The sequence below is a fragment of the Castor canadensis genome, chromosome 10, assembly GCF_047511655.1.
Source record: "Castor canadensis chromosome 10, mCasCan1.hap1v2, whole genome shotgun sequence".
Lineage (NCBI taxonomy): Eukaryota > Metazoa > Chordata > Mammalia > Rodentia > Castoridae > Castor > Castor canadensis.
The window spans coordinates 2,657,748-2,670,548 of record NC_133395.1 but is presented as its reverse complement, the minus strand read 5'-3'; the positions used below and the strand labels follow the sequence as shown (position 1 = coordinate 2,670,548).

General features: G+C 53.3%; 1 protein-coding gene across 1 annotated transcript in view; it reads left to right on the top strand.

Moving 5' to 3' along the window:
- Col4a2 (collagen type IV alpha 2 chain) overlaps positions 1 to 8,165 on the top strand; it is a 155,502-nt gene extending 147,337 nt beyond the window's left edge. The window contains exons 41-48 of the mRNA XM_020165712.2: positions 294 to 410; positions 1,604 to 1,765; positions 1,864 to 1,962; positions 2,281 to 2,427; positions 2,579 to 2,695; positions 3,930 to 4,121; positions 5,464 to 5,750; positions 7,099 to 8,165. Of these exons, the coding sequence (XP_020021301.2) occupies positions 294 to 410; positions 1,604 to 1,765; positions 1,864 to 1,962; positions 2,281 to 2,427; positions 2,579 to 2,695; positions 3,930 to 4,121; positions 5,464 to 5,750; positions 7,099 to 7,356 (1,379 nt within the window). The 3' untranslated portion in view covers positions 7,357 to 8,165. The remainder of the gene's footprint in view (positions 1 to 293; positions 411 to 1,603; positions 1,766 to 1,863; positions 1,963 to 2,280; positions 2,428 to 2,578; positions 2,696 to 3,929; positions 4,122 to 5,463; positions 5,751 to 7,098) is intronic.
- Positions 8,166 to 12,801: the final 4,636 nt, after the last annotated feature.

Below are 12,801 nucleotides of genomic sequence, written 5' to 3'. Positions count from 1 at the left end.
TGTAGGGGGTGCCAGTTCTCTGTGGAGAGCCTCTGGCTGGTCTCTGTCCAGTTTCTTCTACTTCTCGTTGGCGGGTCCCTGTCCACTTCTCCAGTGTGTGAAGGATGAGCCCCTGGCCCAGCGGCCTCTCCATCCTCTGTGCACCCCTGGCATCCAAGATGTCCCTGAGCCTGAGGGCAGCTTGAATCACTGCCTTGCTCTTTGTGGCTCTGGTCCTTTGGAGAAGATGGCACATGAGCAAAACAGTAGGCTGGGAAGCCAGTACTAAAAATATCTTCTGTTTTCCTCCTCAGGGGAACGAGGCCCAGCTGGGAGCCCAGGACTGCAGGGCTTCCCTGGCATCACCCCTCCTTCCAACATCTCTGGGTCACCTGGTGACGTAGGGGCACCAGGGATATTTGGCCCTGAAGGTAAGCAGCACTTCCACATACATGGGTTGAAATATCTGGGCAGGCACGGCAATGGCTCCACTGTGTAGGTTGGGCAGACATTCATTCCACACTGTGAGGCGATGGCCAAGGAGCCAGCACAGCACACGTTGCCCATGTTGTGCCCATCGCCTTCATGACACGGTCCCCAGGACCCACCACGCCTGCTGTGGGTCAGATGTGCACATTGTAGTGGACTCAGAAAAATGCAGCGGTTTCTTCTTCATCGTAGTGTGCTCTGATATTAAATTCCATTTGTATTTCCCAAGCACATGTTAGCTGAATATTGAAAAGATGATACAAAGTTGAAGCCACCCACCAAACAGTTATTTGTACATCCGTGTTCATAGAGACGTAAGTCTCAAAAACCAAGAGGTGGAAGCAGCCTGGCATCCATTGACAGATGACTGCTAAACAAAATGCGGTCTGTGTATACTGTAGAATATCGCTCAGCCTTAGAGAGAGTGGAAACTCAGGGCCAAGCGTATGGCTTAAGTGGGACAGCACTTACCCAGCAGGCACAAGGCCCTGGGTTCAATCCCCAGAACCAGGAGGAAAAAAAGTGAGATTGCGGCAGGATTGCAAGTTAGAAGCCAGCCTGGGCTACATGTTGAGTTCCGGCTCACCTGAACTGCGTAATGAGACCTTGTCCCAAAAAAACCAATAAAGAAATGAAAAGGATGGAAATTGTGACACAAGCTACATGGATGAGCCTTAAGGATATCAGGCTTAGTGAAAAAAGCCAGTCACAAAAGGACAGACACTGTAGGGTTCCACTTATCCGAGGTCCCTAGAGTGCTCAGAATCACAGAGGCAGAAAGCAGAGTGGTGGGTGCCCAGAGCTGGTGTCAGACTGGGGAGACAGCGAAGGGTGGGGACAGATGTGAGGCTCTGGAGATGGATGGTGGAAGGTTCCACAATGTGGAATGTGTTTAATGTTACTGAAATCTATGCTTAAAGATGGTTAGTACAGTAAATTTTATGTTACACATATTTTACCACAACTTAAGAAAAACAAAGATTGAGTCACCCAGTATTACAAATGTGCAGAAGATAGGCTTCTGAGGATGTGACCACTTCTGGCTGCTGGGCCCTCCCGCAGTGAGTCCCCAGCACTCTGATGGAGTCCCCTGGGGCCCTGTTTAATTCCTCCTTTCTTGTGACTATGCCTGTAGGTTACCGGGGCCCACCAGGTCCACCTGGGCCTGCTGCTCTTCCTGGAAGCAAAGGAGATGAGGGGAGACCGGGAGCTTCGGGAATTCCCGGGAACAAAGGATGGGTTGGGGACCCAGGACCCCAGGGTCGGCCTGGTGTATTTGGTCTCCCAGGAGAAAAAGGTAAAAGTGCCCACGTGAAAAGGCAGTGCTATATATGGGTGGAGGGGACTGGAGCCCCTGTCCCGCCACACATGTCCTCACCATCCTGTCTGTCACAGGACCCAGGGGTGAACCAGGATTCATGGGCAACACTGGACCTACCGGAGCTGTGGGTGACAGAGGTCCCAAGGGACCCAAAGGAGACCAGGGATTCCCTGGTAAGTACCGTCCACAGTGTGGCAGCTCAGACTGGGAACCTGTCCCTCCCGTCGGGATTGGCATCTCCTAAGGCTGACACCAGAGTCAGCCACTCTCGAAGGAGCTGAAAGGAAACCAGGGTGGGCTGCCAGTGTGCCCCAGGGTCTTGGTGGAGGTGAGCATGTAAGTGGCAAGCACAGGGTGACCTCTCCCGTGAGTCATTGTCCAGCTCACCTCTGGATGCCACACTGCTCTTGGGGCTATAGTATCTGCTTCAGCAGAAGAGAAGTGAATGAGTTCAGTTCTGAGTGCTCATCCGGCCTTTCTTTCCCTCGCAGGTGCTCCTGGTCCCGTGGGATCCCCTGGCATTGTAGGAATCCCCCCGAGGTTTGCTGTCCAGCCCGGAACACTGGGACCCCAGGGGAGAAGAGGTCCTCCAGGGGCCCAAGGGGAGATGGGGCCTCAGGGGCCTCCTGGAGAACCAGGTAGGGCACTAGTCTGGGTGCCAGGGGCCAGCAGGGAAAAGCTTCTGTCCAGTTTGCTTTGGATGCCCTTGTTGTTCTCTTGGGCTGAACGTTAGTAGTGTTGACCATTCTTGGGGCTTCTGGTCACACTCACTTATTTGGTGTCCTGCAGGTTTTCGAGGAGCTCCAGGGAAGGCTGGACCCCAGGGAAGAGGTGGCGTGTCTGCTGTTCCAGGGTTCCGGGGAGACCAAGGGCCCATGGGACACCAGGGCCCAGTTGGCCAAGAAGGTATGTGACAGGTGGCTGAGGAGAGGAGGGTCAGCGAAGGCATGGCAGAGAGTCAGGTCTGCAGAACAGGGACAGATGAGTGCAGAGCAGAACTGGAACCCAGACTCTTGTCACACCTGCTATGCTTTGTCCCTGGGCACCTGCCTGGTGAGACACCTGGGCAATGTGTCCAGGATAGGCCACTTCCTCTCTATGGGACATTTGACCACTGAGTGACCAGCAGGCTTCACAGGACCTTGTGAGCCTGAGATAAGGAGTGAGAAATATTGTCAACTGAATCAGCAGGCACATTGGAAGGTCCTATATTACTTGTTTCTTAAAATCGTTTATACACATGCAGGATGCAATAGCCAGAATTAACAAATTAGTGCAAAAACTTCTTAAGCATTGTTTTCCTCAACCTAAGCTCAGTCTGAGCCAATGGTGTGAGCAGCTGTGCTGACTATTAGGACATTGTTCAGGTCAAAGGGAGCAGTGCTCTCCACCCCCAGGGCCACCCCGAGGCAGCAGAAGTGAGCAGTGTAGGGGTCACACATCCAGAAACAGGGACAAATCAGAGTCTGTCAAGGACAGGAGACCAACATGGGGAGGGGAAAAGGGGATTCCTAGAAGAAAACAGAGACAGTGACTATCCTTTGGAGGGGGCAGTGCCTCCTAATTTCAAGTGTCTGAAGGGCGGCCACACTGGAGACAGACTGGACGCTCTGCTGTGCTCCGGGCAGAATCAGGTCCTAGCTGGCAGTGCAAGGGAAAGGGTTTCAGCAACACACCGGGAAAACATAACCCGAGAAGGAGTGGCCCAGCATGCCACAAGCTTGTCCTGCCACCTGCCACCAGCCACCTCTCCCGGATGTGCCCGGCTCAGAGAGGTGGCTACAGGGACAAAGAACAGTTTGCTGGGGTGCACCCTGGGGCCAGGGCAAACTAAGAGGCTTCTGTGGACACTTTCCACCCCAGGGTCCCCCAGATCTTCTTGCTGTGCATCTGGCACTCATTTCCGGAGGGCTCTTCACCCGCTGACTGCAGATGTTACGTCTAGCGATGACATCAACATCACATGCTTAGCACGAAATTTATTTCACGTCTTTCCCGAGGCTTAGTCTAAGTGGACTGAGCCCCACATTTGGGGGGAGAGAGAAGAGTGACCATTGTAGGGGGGCCTGGAGACCGTTCTCTGTCCTGTCTGAGGGGACCGCAGGCAGCTGAATGGCGGCCGCTTTCTCTTGGGCCCTAGGGGAGCCAGGCCGTCCAGGGAGCCCAGGTCTTCCGGGCATGCCAGGCCGCAGTGTGAGCATCGGCTACCTCCTGGTGAAGCACAGCCAGACGGAGCAGGAGCCCATGTGCCCCGTGGGCATGAACAAGCTCTGGAGCGGATACAGCCTGCTGTACTTCGAGGGCCAGGAGAAAGCACACAACCAGGACCTAGGTAGGTGCCGCAGCCGAGACCCATGGCTGGCTCTGTTCCTGACCCTGATGGAGGCCAGGGCCAAATGGCCACAGTGAGATCATAAGCCCCTCAAGCTGAGGAGCTTCTCCTTCCTGGAGTGCAGATCCCCTCACTACTGGGAATAGAAAGGTTGAGATGGCCATTGGGGCAGACGTTAAACCTCAGGTCCCAACACAGGGCCTTTTAACTTGCCGTTGGCTTCTGCGGGCTCTTGTGCGATTCTTGCCAAGCACTAATTTTCACCAGAGGTCATCCGTTGCTTGATGTTCTTGCATTTTGTCCCAAGCCCTGTAAATAAGTTGGAGTGAGGCTGGGACACTCATCCTTCACAGACCCTCAGAAAACAGACATGTGGCTATGTGCGTGTATTCATTCAAGCAAACATTTAGAAAATAAGACCATGGCTTGAGAATTCAGAAAGTGCAGCAAACACAGATAAACACAGGCACGGGTCCTCCGTCTGCAGCACCCTCGGAGGGCAGAGAGGTGCAGGAGGCAGGCACATTCTGTATCAGTGAGGGCCACACCGGACGTTCGGCTGGTGATAATGTGCCAAGCCACCCCTTGATGATGTGTGCACTTTCCCCTCTGCTTCCGTAGTAAGTTTTCAAGAACAAGTAAAAGCCAATAGGACAGCCCATACTGCGTGGTGGCTGAGGGTGGCCCACGTCTGGCTGTAAGCTTTTGTCAACGACCAGTGTGAAATGCAAAACCTGCTTCACTGGAAGGTCCCTCTGGCCGTAAGTTGAGGCCACCTTTGTGCTCAGAGGCAGTAGAGCTGTTGGGATGGGACCAGCCAGAGCTGCTTCTGGGGGAATTAGGAGGTCCACAGAGAGATCCTCATCTTGGATGCCACCTGGGTTTCATGAGGCTGGTGCTGTAAAGACCCCCCACCAAGCTCAAGATACCATCTGTAAAGACACACTCCCTGGTGTTCCAGCTCAGTCCAGAGGTGTGTACAAGAACTTGTGGAGGAACCAGACTCTTCCAAATGCCGGTGTAGTCTACACAATAAAAAATTAAACTAAGCTGTAATCCCAACACTCAGGAAGCTGAGGCAGGAAAATTGCAAGTTCAAGTCCAGCCTGGGCTACATAGTGAGACCCTATCTCAAAAAAAAACCAAAGAGCAAAATAATAAAATTAATTAGTTAATTAAATTATTAAAAGAATAAAAGGAATTGTAGTGCCTGTGCTTAGTCTCTGCCCGGTGGCCCTGGGGCAGATCCATGCGCAGAGCCTCCAGGGTGGAGGGGCCTCAGGGTGGAGGGGACTCCAGGGTGGAGGGGGAGGGCCTGGCCTCACACCCGCTCCTCCCGCAGGGCTGGCGGGCTCCTGCCTGGCACGTTTCAGCACCATGCCTTTCCTGTACTGCAACCCCGGTGACATCTGCTACTACGCCAGCCGCAATGACAAGTCCTACTGGCTCTCCACCACCGCCCCACTGCCCATGATGCCTGTGGCCGAGGACGACATCAAACCCTACATCAGCCGCTGCTCTGTGTGCGAGGCTCCGGCTGTCGCCATTGCCGTCCACAGTCAAGACGTCTCCATACCCCACTGCCCTGCTGGCTGGCGGAGTTTGTGGATTGGCTATTCCTTCCTCATGGTATGTGGTTCTTTCCCACTCTCTCAGAGCATGGACCAGGTGGAAATCTAATTCTTCTCCCCAACCACACACTGGGTGGGGACCCAGCAAGAACACAAGCCTTTGTAAGACTTACCAGACAGAACAGTTGTTCAGTCTGTACACTGAGCAAGGGCACCTGGCGCAGGGGTTGAGTGAGGACTCAAACATAGTTTGCTTCTTGCTAAGGAGCCATGAGCCAAGGCCTGAGACCTCCCCCAGCCGGAGAGGAGCATTTGTTTGCCACCAAAACTTGAACAGAGTGTAACTCAGATCAGTTTGCTCTCTGATTCATCCTCCTTAGCACAACATCAAAGGTGCAGTTCTTTGTGGTTTACTAGAAGGCTGAGTATAGGAATCTTGTCTGTAGTCCTGACAGTCTCGTATAGAACCTTTCTGGAACCTAGAATACTTTTGAATAATGTGCACTGACTGGTTGCTCTCAACCAGGAGAATCCTGGGTAACATCAGTGCACCTGCAGGCATACCACACCAGAACCTGTCCTGGGAGCCTCAGCTGCTCCCTTGGGGTGTCCCTCCTGGGCTGACCCCGGCTGTCCCAGCATGGGACTGTGTCCAAAAACATCTCAGGAGAATGCATGGACTGGTTACCTCCTGCCACTGTTGACAGCACGCAGGAGTGGACAGGGTGTGTATTCGGTGGGCAGAGCACCTTCTGAAGGTTCTCCTAGGGCTTGCTGTTGAGTTCAAAGGTCATACTGGGGCCCAGGTGTCTCACAGAGTAGGTTCCTGGCTCCCTGCAACCAAGCCAAGACCCTGCCCCAAATGGACAGGTTCCGACAGCCCAGTCCCCCCTGGAGCTTCTCCCCCAGGCCTATGGCACCCTTAGATATAAACCTTGCAGAAGCCAAAGCTGTAAAAACAGAAGTAGAACTTTCCTTCAGAAACCTCACTGCTGGCTCGAGACCCACTGAGTGCTTAATTATCTGATTGGAAAAAGCTTCAAGCCGGGAGCCATGGCTTGTGCCTGTAATCCCAGCTTCTCAGGAGGCAGAGGTCAGGAAGATCATGGTTCAAAGCCAACCTGGGCAAATAGTTCTCAAGCCGATAGAAAAAACCCAACACAAAAGGGGGATGGTTTAGTATCTCAAGGTGTAGGCCCTGAGTTCAAGCCCCAGTACTGCAAAAAAAGAAGAAAAAGAAGTCAAAAATGGGAAAACAAGAAGCTTTTGATCAGGAGGCACCGGTGTGTCTCTGGTTTTGGTTTTTTGGTCAATCATTCAGTAAAGCAAACAGCAGATTATCACCTGCTCTGGGCATTTCTGACATGGGAGTTCCTAACCCTGCTCTGTCTCTGTCCTCTGCACAGCACACTGCGGCTGGGGACGAAGGCGGCGGCCAGTCACTGGTGTCACCGGGCAGCTGTCTGGAGGACTTCCGAGCCACTCCGTTCATTGAGTGCAATGGAGACCGTGGGACCTGCCACTACTTCGCCAACAAGTACAGCTTCTGGCTGACCACCATCCCGGAGCAGAGCTTCCAGGGCTCGCCCTCAGCGGACACGCTCAAGGCCGGCCTCATCCGCACGCACATCAGCCGCTGCCAGGTGTGCATGAAGAACCTGTGAGGCCTGCACAGCCCGAAGGCCACTTGGTGCTTATCCTTAACTTATTACCTCAGATGCTGACCCCAAAGTTATCTCAGTATTTTCTTTAAAAAAACAAACCAAAGCTACCAAAGGAACTGAGCACCCGCACTGACATCCAACAGCGCCGGTCACTGGGGACCCGCCACCCTCAGGCTGCAGCCCTGCTTAACACTCACGGCAGGGCAGACATCTGGGTGCAGCCTGCACAATCCCTCTTCACCCCCGCCCCACGCTAGGCCACCTTGCCACCAGTGTAGCCACCAATAACTGTCCCCATGTAACACTGCTTCCGCTCGCCGTGGACCTCTCTCATTTCCTGGGGTGGTGCAGACTCTTACGTGACAGCAAATGAGAATGTGTGGCCAGGGATCCGATGAGGCTGTGAGCTCCCTGCCACCGATCCCTACCCCAGGGCCCCTGTGGTGGGCCTGGTGCTGTTTCCTAGGTGGAAGGGATGTCCAGTTTTCTCCCAAACTCTCCAAGTCCCCACACAAAGGCCACCCATGCTTTTTTTCTAAGTCCCTGACAGTCCCACCTGGTCATTCTTCCACCACGTCCTCACAGACCATGGGGTTTGGCCAAACTCACGTAGACGCAAGGCTGTTCTAGCCATCACCAGCATCTGTTGGAAGGAAAACTTGGCAGAGTGGCAGCGATGTCCCCTGGCCTGCATCTCCCTGGATCCCTGGACACCTCACACCCCCAGCCCCATTCTCTGCAGAGAGCTGTCCTCTTCTGCCTGTCCTGTGTAATCACACAAAATAAAAGTTATTTTGAACGTTTCTAAACCTGGGATGCATCTGTCTTAATTTTTTCATGTTCTCACACAAAATTTGCTCCAGGAAACTCAGGCTTCATGCTCGGCCCTGGTGCCCTGTTTTCCGTGTTTCCGTGAACTTGGGTCTGGTATCCAGTGCTGTCACTCATTTCTCAGGGAGCTGTGTGCGTGATCCATTCATGTTCACAGAAAGCCCACACACCACCCATCACATGGGCGCATCGCAAACTCACTTCCAAGTTCAATCATTAGGGTCCAGCGTGACCTCCAACCCCATCTCGGTATCCTAAAGTCACCCTTTGCAGGGCCAGCTCTGGCCTTGACATCTCTGCATCCTCACTGAGACTTACAAGCACAATTCACAGATCTTTTTTAACCCTGGGAAATTCAATCTCATCTTACATTTGTTTTCTTAGAAAAAAAATCCATGTAATGAACTAAGCATTGCACTTTTTTATTACTTTATTTATTTATTGACGGCACTGGGGTTTGAACTCAGGGCCTCAACTTGCCAGGCAGGCGCTCTACCACTTGAGCTACTCTGCCAGTCCACATCACACTTTCTGATCTTATTTGAAACAGATGAGAAACTGTCTTGGCTGGGAACCCCAGAAACCAAAGACAAAGACTTCCACACAGGAGGTCAGGTGGGGGACTTGAGTCCAGGGGACTGGAGAGGAACCTGGGCGGAAAGAGAGCAAGGAGGAAAGGCCAGCTCAAAGGCTTGTCACTAAGGTTAGCTACCACTGGGGGCCATGTAAGTCTTACACTGAAGACTCTCTGGGGAGGCCCATGGAAGGAGACTCAGGCTGCCCAGCCAACTCATGGGACAGGAATTCATTCTCCATCTGTCCCCACTGGCCAGGGACTGTCCTTGGATGGTCTCCCTCACAACTGAGGTGTGCCATCTGGCAGCACCCCAGGAAGAGGGAGCCCAGAGTGGGAAACCACCCTGGGAACTGTCAGGTTTCCCCTGCACATGGTTACCACAGCAACAGCCATAGCAGAGTGGTGCCCAAGGGGACATGAGTCCAGGGCCCAAGGTATGCAGCAGCTCTCCATCCTAGACTGCAGCCCTCACCATCAAGGATGTGACCACAGGCTTGGGACCGTCCCAAAGTCTCCTGCTCGCTCTGGTTCAGGTTTGATGCCTGTGTGTGGCTCACACTTATAGTCAGGGCCCAGTGTTACATGTAGAATGGTTGCTTGACCTAGACCTAAAGTAAGTAGGAGACGGCTAAGGTCAAGGTTTCAATACATACTTAGATTCAAGAACGTAAGCTGTAAAACACACTAAACTCAAATAGTTCCCAACCCCAACGTCTGTGCACAGGGGCTGACAATCCCAAAGACTCAGGCTCTGTTCTTTGTGGATCTTGGCATGTCACAGGAGAAAGATACTTCTGGTCTAGCTTCTCAGTGTCCAGAACAGCCACCACCCTGAACGCTAAGTGTGCATGCACGACCTCGAAGACGCCCCATACTTCCTGAGCTCAGAATCACTTCAGCTTCCCAACTCCTCCATAAGTGACCATACATACCCTGGCAGGGAAGCTGCTGGCCTTCACAGGAAACCCAAGGAAACAGTTCACAGCCCTCCTGACTGGCAGGAGGGGCACCAAGGCAGGGCTCAGCAAGCCAGGAGAGCTGCACCCACCTCGAAGCCACACAGGAGAGCAAGACAATGAGGGCACCCTTGCAGTGTCTTTCTGCCCATTGGGCCCAGGGTACAATGAGACAAAAAGTACAGCTGGCACGCATGCACTCCTGTGGGTTTGTATGTACCCTGGACCTTGGGGAGGAACAGCTGGAGAATTCCTGCCAGCTGGGAATTTTGAATGTGCTCAAGAAAAGAACAATTCAAAATACACCATGCAGGTGCAGAGAAGGGCTATGATGAAGGTGAACTTAACACATGCTTAATAGGGAAAGGGTGGGAAGGAGACCTAAAAAACGTTGTGAAGGACTGGAGGATGGTCATCTCTACCTCCCAGCAGCCACTGGGCACAGCAGTTTCCCTTCAAGCTCAGGAAGGCCCCACACCACATTTAGACTGCTCGTAGAGAGCAGACAAAGCCCAGGCCCACAGTGCAGGCTGTCCATCCCCCCCGAGAGCTTCAGGCTGCCCTTCTGGCCTTGCCTCTAGCTGCCATTCCCCAAAAGAGGCTGTGCATATAGGAAGACAGAGAAATGGCCCCAGTCTCAGGATATGCTAAGGGGCACAGGAGGTCCTGTCATCAGCAACCTGGGACATGAGCAGAGCCTGTGGGACACTCTCAAGCACCATCTCCCCGAGACAGTTCAGCTGGACAGTTCCAACTCTGCTCGCATGGGTGTGAACAGAGCAGCTGAGCAAATGGGTGGAGGATAGGGGACCCAGGTTCCTCACTGGAGTGAGAATTTACAGCTAACCAAGGGGAGGGAAAAGCTACATAGTAATGGATCAGATTAGAGCAGTAAAAGCTCATGTTTTCACCTGGGTGAGTTCAGACAGCCGAAGAAACAGACATGTCAGGGGACAGGCTAGGCACACACGCATATTTCTTTGCTCTGTGTGCTTGAGAGAGCCTGAAAGAAACACCCACTTCAGACCTTGGTTCCCAATGCCATCCTCCAACCCAGGACCCAGGGCCCCTTGGAGAATCTCTAGGCTCTAGGACTGGGCAGGACACAGGAGGTGACAGAACATCCTGTGCTGCCAGAAAGTAAGGAAGTGTCAAAGATGACACCCTCACACCCCAGCGATGGCCATGTGTGACAGGTGAACTTGAGCCAGCTGGAAGAGTCCCAGCAGTCAGAGTTGAGCAGTCCACCCATCACCACAGCCCAAAGTAAATCTCCATGGGCCCAGGGGGCTATAGGCAACTGAGTGAGAAATGGGGAGGGGAAACAACTCTCCCAGGCAAAAACTTCCAAATAACACGAGTAGACCCCTAACCATTCCCCACTCCCCAAGTGTCCCGTGTGAGGAGCGGCCCTTCCAGAGCACAGCGAGGAAAGCAGGCAGACAACGCCACCTCAATCAAGGTTAATAGCCACCTGCAGAGTGGGCAGCCTGAGCTCTCTCTCCACACAGCCCACGACCACAGCCCAGAACACCTGCCCTGGACTCTCACAACTGTCCTGCCCACCTCAAAACTAGGAAAGTGAGAAACTGTCTCAGCCAAGAGGAGCCTAAGGCATCAGGATGACTGTCGTGTGGGGATCTGGTGGGGTACAGGAGGCTGAATAAAGTGTGGACTTATATTTTAATAATGCAAAGGTGGTTGGGGAGGGAGAAAGAGAAGAAAGAAGGAGGGAGTGGAAAGTTCCAGGAGCTGCTGGAAGCTGATTTATCAACCAGTTAAATATACACGTCCAGTTAGATGTCAGAAAGCACAGCTGGTGCAGCTGCAGCAAGGACAGCCTCTACCCACTATCACCTAAGTCTATACTCAACTCATGCCTCTGTCACTGCCCAGAACGGGGTTCTGACCCCACTATTTCTCCAGCGCCCTTCTTGGGGTGGCCTGTCTCACACCATGCCTCTCCTGCGGTCACCATGGCAGTGTCTTTCCTCAACCTACTGCAAGGACCCAATGCTAGAGGCAGTGGCTTTCCTGGACAGAAGCCACTCTCAGAATGGGTGACTGACCACCATCACGGTGCCCAGAGTGGTTCTGCACAGCCTGGGCCCACTGTGTGGCGGTCACTGTCAGCTGTGTCACTGCACATGGCAGTGCAGCTCACAAGTGCACACACCCTCAGAAAAGGAAAGGCCACTTCCTGCCCTGTACCTCCCAAACATGCCACAACTTCTCTGTCTGCGAGGCCCTTCCTCGGACATCCCCTCTGCATCTGGGGCTGGCGTCACCACATACAGGCAAGAGCCTGGGAACCCGAGAGCATTCCACGCTGCACGTGCTGATTTCTTTCACTGGATTTTCTTCGGAGGACAGGAAGCATGCAGACTTTCCCGTCTGGCTGTACAACCGTGTGGCTGCAAAGCCACTCAGGACAGGGCACAAAAATAACATCCTCCCTCGCTCCATCCAGACCCCCCAGGACCCCTTGACCCAGACCCCACCTGCACAGTGGCTCTCGGGAGCATCTTGCCAAACACGGGTAATTTGCAAAGTTCTCCCTCCCTCCCACCCCCAAGTTCAAGAACAGAGGGAAGATGGGGTGAAGGCAGCTTGGAAGATTCAGGTCCCACAATGGCAGTAACTGGCCCTAAAGTGGCAGCCATTCCTACAGGCCATTCGCCTCTCAACAGTAGGACCTTCTCTTTTGCCTTGTGCTGACTTAGCCCGAATTCTATACTTAGGAAAATTCTGTTTCATCTGCAGGATCTCTGTGCCCTTTGTACCTCCATCCTGCCAGGAGAACTAGCCTTTGGCTGTCAGAGTTAATGAAGCAGCAGGTGAGATCCGCACCCAAGAGACCACTTCCCAGGCCTCTGTGACCCTCCCAGAGGAGAAGCGGATGAGGAGATGAAATGAGGGCTGTTCAGTTTGTCCCAGGCCAGTGGTATCTGCCCGTTAGAAGTCTGAAAAACCACCCTACATTCATGAGAAACCATTACAGCCACCAGAGGAAAGTCTGTACCATCTAGATGCCACGCCTCAGCTGCCCTGCCCTGGTGCTTCCTGGTGCGCATCCTAAGG